The 8,402-nt window shown below is 40.0% G+C and overlaps 1 protein-coding gene across 1 annotated transcript; it reads right to left on the bottom strand.

Annotated features, from left to right (window-relative positions):
* Positions 1–7,264, bottom strand: LOC133123124 (histone deacetylase complex subunit SAP30L-like). The gene is made up of 4 exons (XM_061233417.1): positions 5,406–7,264; positions 4,107–4,229; positions 3,466–3,564; positions 1–2,972 (listed from the first exon to the last, which is right to left on the bottom strand). The coding sequence occupies exons 1-4, from the start codon at positions 5,589–5,591 to the stop codon at positions 2,847–2,849; spliced, it is 534 nt and encodes a 177-aa protein (XP_061089401.1). The 5' UTR covers positions 5,592–7,264; the 3' UTR covers positions 1–2,846.
* Positions 7,265–8,402: the final 1,138 nt, after the last annotated feature.

Raw genomic sequence — 8,402 nt, 5'->3', positions numbered from 1 at the left:
TTTTCTGTGTACAGATCATTTATTGAAAGCAATAAGCAGCCATATGTACAAACATAACTAATACAGTAAATAGGTCTGAACAGCAAACATGCAGTGTACATTATACTGCTACATGTTGTCATGCTACGTGACATGATCACAGCTCGATACTACACCAGCAAAGGACAAATAACACATTACTCAGTACAATCAAATTAAATAAGACCTCCATGTGACAACCAATAGCGAACGACATCAAAATAAGGCAATATGTGAGGCTTTGCCTGTGCTGGGATGAAATCAAGAGTTAATGCAGTATTGCTGATGAAGTCAGTTAGGGCAGTACTGCTGATGACAAGAGTTTTGCCAGTAGTGCATATTACAGGGTTTCTACTGCAAGGTATCTACGCAGTATTTGAAAGGGTGATTTCTGCTGAGCTGTAAAAACTTCTGTTAAAACATACTGACTCAATAAAAAAAGAATCTTTTTGCAACTTAAAAGCTACAAAAAACAGCACCACTGCTCTCACTACCACGGGTTATTACAGATGCAGTTACTCACAAAACAAAAATGACAAAAAAGCTGATCTGGGACAGGTTTGTACATTCCAAACATCCTCTCAAAACCCCACCATACATTCAGATCCTAGAGTTACGTCTCCACTTTGACAATTATGGACTAATGAAGTCCATAAATTCCCAATGTCCTGTGACCACATATTTCATAAAGGACAATACCTTAACTTGTATTTTCTCAGGAGCTGCAAATTTTAGGCAGTTTAAATAAAACAATTTAGAAAAAAAAAAAAAAAAAAGAATAGAAAAAAAATTTGCTTCCAAAGTAAGCAGGGCCACTTTTCAGTGCTTGAGACTTGACCTCCAATTCAGAAGAGAAATAAATCAGTACAAAGTGAGAATTCTGAAAGTCACCGTATCTCTGTACTTTAATAAAACCGGTGCTCGGTGAGGCTTCAGGGAAACACCCAGTAGACACAATGCAGGGCACAGTTGGCCATCCAGGTCCTCTGTGAGATGTGATCCAGAACTGGGGTCCTCAGTGTTCCTGAGCCCATGGCCCGCTTCATTAGGAAAGCATTTTCTGTGACCCACTCCTTATTCAAATGTAGCCAGGTGTACTTTCCAATATGGAATAATGTACATTTTTTAAATTGTACCAATATTCTTCTAGTGATGAGCACAAATACGCCCACTGCCAATTTGGAAGAGGGCAAACCAGCACAGGATACTATCCACAGCTTTTTTCACCAGTTAAGCTTGCACAGACATCGAGTTTTAGAGCACATGATGTGTAGCTCGTACAGGAAGACTGTCAATGTACAATGGACCGGGGCGGTCCTTCCGAATTAAATCACACCCTCCCCGGTCAGCGCAAAAAGACTGACTGCATGTGACCCAACAGGATAATGAGTGCCATATACTTTTACAGACTTAGGAGTCTGTGGATGACTTTTCTCCTGCAGATTTAACTATAGGGAGCCGCTGGTACTGGAAAATACACAAATGTTCCATTGACTGAGACCTCCCTTTCCCCCAACACTTATGCAATTATGCAATACCCTATGAGGCTGCTGCTGCCATGTTCTGGTGTAGAATCCAGACATTAGAATAGCACCTGAACAGCAGCCTCATGAAATGTTTATAACATGTGAAATCGGGTGCATGTGCAGTGCGTGTAACTGCACTGCATTAATCTGACAACCCTTGCCCTCTCAAAACCCCCAGTTTGGAAACCACTGATCCAGCGTAAAAGAGTTTTGTGCAGCACTCTGACAAAACCTGTGGAGTTTACCCTCTCTGCTAATGGACAAATAGTACAAGTAGTGACCATTCAGATAAATTCAAACAAAATCACATGGGAGAGTATTAACCATTGGACATTTAATGTTCACTTTCCCTTGATTTTGGGGGGTGGGGGGGATGGGTGGGCGGAGGTTCATACGCTCATCAAAACAATTAAAATATTAACATTTCAAAAGATAGAGATGAAACTTAAATAGACAATGAGGAAAAAAAACAAAAAAAACACTCACATAAATGAAATTGCAGAGTATTATACAGTAAGGACACAGAAAGCATGTTCAGTGAGTGATGTGTTGGCTGCCAGTGGGAATGTGTGAGATATGGAAGATACCGGAAGGAAGCCCAGTGGAAAGACCCATCTGTGGAGAGCCCAGGGGAGAAATGGAGAACTAACCTTCCATTACAACAAAGGACCCTGTTTAGAAGACTTTTAAAGCCTGCACATACAGATCCGACAAAACCGTCTCTGACCACGTCACCACCATCGCATTCATTAAAAACACACATATTTCATGAATAGTTTACACACTGCAGTTTGGCACAATAATATACATTTTGTAGAGCAGTCAACAGTCGGCACCAATTTAAAAAAGGAAAAAAATCTAAACAAAGCAAAACAGAAATCTCTCAATGTAATGGTACTACATCTTCTACTGGTAATGTTTGTGTTCTGTATGTTTGAACATATATATTTATTCCCAATATAAGCTTTTAACACATTGAATCTGTGAAGTCCTAAAGCAGGGGTCTCCAATCTTATCCAGAAAGGGCCGGTGTGTGTGCAGGTTGTTGTTTTAGCACAGGACTAAGACAGCTGATTCTACTCATCTAGGTCTTGATTAAAGACCACGATTAGTTCATTAGTATAATCAGGTGTGTTACTGCTGGGTTAAAACAAAAACCTGCACCCACGCCGGCCCTTTTAGGATAAGATTGGAGACCCCTGTCCTAAAGGATATAATATACATGCTTGCACACCCTTTCACAAAACTGAGAGTTAAAAAAAACAAAACAAAACAAACGGGAAAAAAAACAAAAAAACAACCTTATTCCAGTTTACTGCCGTCAGTCTTCTGGTCCAAACGACTTTTGTTGCTCTTCACCATGTATATGAAGTACGTCAGCGTTTCCTTCTCATTCACAGGGATATTCCGGAAGTGGCGACTAACAGTCTGAAAAAAATTAAATGAAGAAATATCTTGTTTGGGCCACATCTTTAATCAAAGTGCCATTAATAACAAACAATTATTTAACTGCTATGCTCCAGAAAAACTATATTTAAACTAAATATTCCAGTGTACATGGTTTGCAGTGGTGAGCAGGTTTGGCTATCATCACCAAGTTTCTGTATGTGGTGCATTGAGGTCATAATGAGGGATTGAAAGAGAATGGGATTGGTGTGAGGATGTAAGGGAATGAGGGAGAGAGCGGGTTATGAAGTGAACGGTTCAGGGTTGGAAACACTGAGGGAGATGATTGGTAATGACATGAACATGGTTAGGGTAAGACAGAGCGAGGGAGACAATGGCTTCTGAAGTGACAGGATTAGAGTGGGAGAATGAGGGAGAGAGTGGGTTAACAAATGAACAAGGTTAAGGTAGGATATAGGGAAGGAGACAGTGGGTTATGAAATGGACACGGTTAAAGTATGAAAGAGTGAGTTACCTCTGCCAGCTGTGCTTTGTTGAGGCCTGGCCTGGTCTGCAGTTTGTAGTGTCGTTTGTAGCGTCGCAGTGTATTCACCTGCAGCTGGAACAAGTCAACCTGCAACCAAAACCACCATCAATGACTATCTATTCACACCCCATGTTCTTCTCTCATATAATGTAACTGAAAAACTATCTGCAACACATTTCCTAATTTAATCTGGAATGTAATGTTGACTGGTCTGAGAAGCTTTGATAAGCACAAGGCTATAAGGCTGTGACAACCTCCTGAGAACCTTCCACATGTAGGCAGTAGAGGTGGGGGGAGTGCAGACACTAAATAAACACAAGGGATAAGATTTCACCTATTATTATTATTCTTTTATTTAAACAGGTGGTCTCGACGGGATGAAGAACTCTTTTCCAAGAGGGACCCATTACAACATACAGTGGATATAAAAAAATAAAATAAAAATCAAGACAGACAGCTCTCAAACACTCATTACCAATAACGTCGAGCACAGACAGAAGAAGTCAGAAAGTCACCTATAGCTATCCACTGCATACTCATTTGCTACAGGTGACTATGAGCAAAGAGGCTACAGACAGACAGACACGCACGCACGCATGCACACACACACGTACACACGTCATACACACCTCCGGCACTTCAACGTCTCGGTCTGGCGAATCCCCGCCATCATCGCTGGCCTTCCTCTTCCTCTTGTTGCGAACACTCTGGATGAAGTTTTTGTGAAAATCACATATGTACAGGTGTCGCACCTGAAAACAGACACAAATCAGACCATTCTGCTCGTTTTAAGACACATTGTGAGGGAAGGTTTTTGGTTTCATCCTTTGTAACTTTAACCTGAGCCTGCTTTCTGAAGAAACTACTTACTTCTTCAAAATCTTCTCCTGGAAAAGAAAGAATTAGAAAAAGCTACCAGCAGATAAGACTAAGAGTTAAAACTCTTAGTACTTTCTCTTCTACATATAAGGCCTTTGATTTCCTGATTTACAAAAATATACATATTTTAAAATGTCAGTAATTCAGGTTCATTAGCCAGGACCAGAAGCCAAAAGAGGGTCTAGAACAATTTCTTGTTCTGGGTAATATGCTGGTTACTATCGCATACACCAATATGCAGTATATAAAATGTATTGTACTTAACTTAGACTGTATCAGTACGCAGCATTACACTGTATATAGTATAAGTATATTACAATACAATATTGAGGAAAACATCGGATCGGAATGCAAAAAAGAAAAGATCGTGTCATCGCCATCACATCTGCTTGCTCGTCTTTATTTTCAATTACTTAGTCTATATTTAGATCTAAAAATCAATTTCTTTCAGGCAGCGAAGGAGTGGGGGCATATTAAATGTATCACTAGCGTTACTGTGTACTCTTCGAAACGTTACGGTGAGATGTCACAGACGGGAAGTCAAACCAGGAATTACAGACGTGCAAGATTTCGCTTTGTTATAAAGGAAATGTATACGCAGTTTGAGATCATGGACGCAAGAAATACCGGCAACAATCTATGACTTGCAAAAGTTACATTGTTTCCGGTTTTATAATCAGGCCAAAGGATTAGGTTTCCCGAGGCGGCGTTATGTCCTCCTTAGCAACAGCCATCTTTGGGGAAAACTCTAGGAGGCGTGGAGTAGAAGTAAAACGCCAGTACTAACCCAGAGCTGGCTAGTGGCTACAAACAACTTCGTTGGCCGGCACCAGACACTCCAGCCCTTATGAAACGTACCCCAAAACTACCACGATTTACCAAAAGAAAAACACGAATCCCATATTTAGCTACAATAGTCTGTTGTTAACTTACTAAGTTTCTAGCTAACGTTACTCACAAAGTTCGATTACAAGCAGCTGCCACTTTACTAGCAAAGAAAGACGTTACTTTTTCTCCTTTTTTATGTATAAGTGCAGAGCGTTACTTACGCTTTTGTCAATGTCTAGCTTGAGTTTCTTCTGGGATATGCTTTTCTGAATCCTCTTGCTGAAGGACGCGTTTCCAGCTGATCGGCCGCAGCGTTCCCCGTCATCAATAAGACAGCAGCTCTGTCCGTAAAACGGCGGAGCTGGAGGCCCATCGTGACTGTCCTCTTCAGTGCTAAACCCATTCATTTTATACGTATTCTTACTAAAAATAACAACTGTCGGCCTTCTTACGCAGGCGGTAATTTTTTTTATCGAACAACCTCAGTTAGCTAGATGGCTAGCTAGCTATACCACGTCTACAACAAGCTAGCAACAAGCAAGAGTAAGTACTCGATGATGATCAGATAGCCAGAGTTAGCGGTCAACGAAAAACGAGCTACTCAACTGCAGACTGCTCAAATTGTACCAGTTCACTTGGTTGTGAAAAGGTAGATGGAGTCGCTAGCTTGAAAATGAAACCGTGACGTTCGCGATGTGGAAGTAAGCGAATATTGGAAATCCCTGAAAACAAAGCGCACACTATTCCCGATATGTTTCGACTTTCAGCGTCATTGTAGCTAGTCTAGCAAATTCCAGTTTGGTCAATTTTTGCTTATGTTTGGTAGGCTAGCGTATCGTTAGCTAACTTAGAAGTATGAGTAGCCTGATGTTACCGATGGTCAAAATTTCACTACCAAGCTTGATCCACGATCGACAAAATTACTGCTCCGTAAGTCTTGACTTTAGCGACCTTTATCTAGGTTGCGACGGGGGACACCATCCTCCGATAGCTAAATAGCAGATACTACGATAATAATGCAGTAGTGCTAAAGCTATTTTCCAGGATAGCAATATTACAGACTGAAATCAAAGTGTACTAAATAAAATAAATAAATAACGCCAGTCGCCGAAAATAAATTATATTACAGAGCTATGTATACGGTTTAGGAACACAATATAGCGAGTTAACACTAGTTCTATGAAGTAAAACGACTAAGCCATGTGGTAAAGGCGTTTGAAATCAAGATCAGCTAGCGACACTTTCTTTGCAGCTCTCCGTCACCGGCTGGGAGTTGATAGTTTGCATTAGCTTGCGAACAGTAACTGTAATGTCTCTCATCCAAAAACAACTATCGATATTTGAACCAAAGTAATTAACTCGGTCACATGCAATCCTGACAGTTAAAACTGGCCAGTTATCTCTAAACAACGACAAGACGAAGAGACTACTCACTACACCATTATCACGCACGTTGCTCGTTCATATGTAATGGCCAGACAGACTGCCCCCCTAAACTGATAGATAGCCTAATGCCTAAATCGCTGTAACGGAAGTCTCGTCCATAAACGGCCATTGGCTAATTTAAGAGGTAGGCGGGCAAAGACTTGAACATAATCAGCTCTGATTGCACTATCGGTATGTCACTCTTACAGTAGACGTGCTTCCTCAATCTCAGTGTGCAAGCTAGTTTTTTGTTTTTTTAACTACAACAACGTGACAGCCAATGGATGTACTGCAATGTGCGGTCTGCAGATCACTGTCATTTGTCAACACTAACTTGTGCTAACGATGTACTCCTTTCAATACCTTCTGTATACGTATACATATTTACAGAAGTTTTGATCATTTGTAACAGGACCTTGGTCAAATACATATGTAAAGTATTTTAATTTTTTTTCTTTAATTATTTTGAAGTTTTGAGAAATTATTTGAAATAGAGCATTTACAATACAGCAATTGCGGCAGCAGCAGATGTTGTGTAACGGAAGATGGATGTGTGTACAGTACATTTTCCATCTCTTTTTGACTTGAATTTACTTTACATTCCTCTGTTTTCTATTGACTCCACTCAAAAATAATAAAAGGTACATTTTGTTCAGTTCATAATATGTCAAATGGTCTATAGTCCCACAATATAGCAATCCCAATGGTGTGTACCATGCAGTATTACAGAACGACACACTTCTCCAACATAATCAACAAAGCTCTGCCTTGCTGTCTATGACAAATTCAAAAGACTTTGCTGTACAAAGAAAAAGTATATGACTGGTTCAGAATAGTGAGCCACATGAGACACATGATAGCTCCTCTCTGGTCTATATCTGGTTATTTTGATTCCAGACACTCAGGCCAGGATCCAGACAACATTTGTCTTTAATGTTGTCTTCAAATTATAATCCAATTTGCATTACATTACATTACATTACATTACATTATTGGCATTTGGCAGACGCTCTTATCCAGAGCGACGTACAACAAAGTGCATACCCATAACCAGGGATAAGTTCGCTGAAAGACCCTAGAGGTAAGTACAATTTCAACTGCTACCTGTACAACAAAGATAAGGACAAGGGCCATTTCTTTTTTTAAATTTTTTTTTTTTTTTTTTTGAACAAACAAACAAGAGCAAAAGTGACCAAAGTTAACTATCCAAACGCATTTGACCTTGATGCAAACTTTCATCAGAAACGCAAGTTCCATTAAGTTCAATTATCACTGAAACTAACTTTCCAAACTAAATGTGTTTCCGGGAAAAACTGTAATGTTTCCATTTATCTGCAAGTCAAAGTTAAGGACAAACACACACACGCACACGCACACGCACACGCACACGCACACACACACGCACGCACGCACACACACATGCACGCACACACACACACACACACACACACACACACACACACACTAAGATAATACATATGTGTCAAATTGGGGATTTGAATACGTTTCCAAAGAATGCTATCCATTTTGTTTCTATTCTGGAGGAGTCTTTGAAGGGAAATCTTTGAAAGGAAAGGTTTCATTAGCTGCAAACACTGGTCAAAATTCTGATGTAGATTAGAACATTGCTAATGTACAGTTTGTAATTGTTTTTGTATCACCAGAGATGAGTGTGTCTTATAAAAAATTGAGAAAAAGGAAAGATTATGGTAGCTGGATAGTTCTGATGATTGCTAACATGTACATAATTTACTGAAGCACTGCCTGAGAATGATATAGCGGTGAGTCACTGA

The sequence above is a fragment of the Conger conger genome, chromosome 3 (assembly GCF_963514075.1).
Source record: "Conger conger chromosome 3, fConCon1.1, whole genome shotgun sequence".
Lineage (NCBI taxonomy): Eukaryota > Metazoa > Chordata > Actinopteri > Anguilliformes > Congridae > Conger > Conger conger.
This window is presented reverse-complemented; position numbering and strand designations above follow the sequence as displayed.

Excerpts from the sequence above, each read along its gene's own strand:
- LOC133123124 (XM_061233417.1), bottom strand. The coding sequence starts at position 5,591 with ATGAATGGGTTTAGCACTGAAGAGGACAGTCACGATGGGCCTCCAGCT. Across the intron at positions 4,230-5,405 it reads AGCTAGACATTGACAAAAGC|GTGCGACACCTGTACATATG; the intron begins GTAAGTAACGCT and ends GTCTGTTTTCAG. Across the intron at positions 3,565-4,106 it reads GAGACGTTGAAGTGCCGGAG|GTTGACTTGTTCCAGCTGCA; the intron begins GTGTGTATGACG and ends TTTTGGTTGCAG.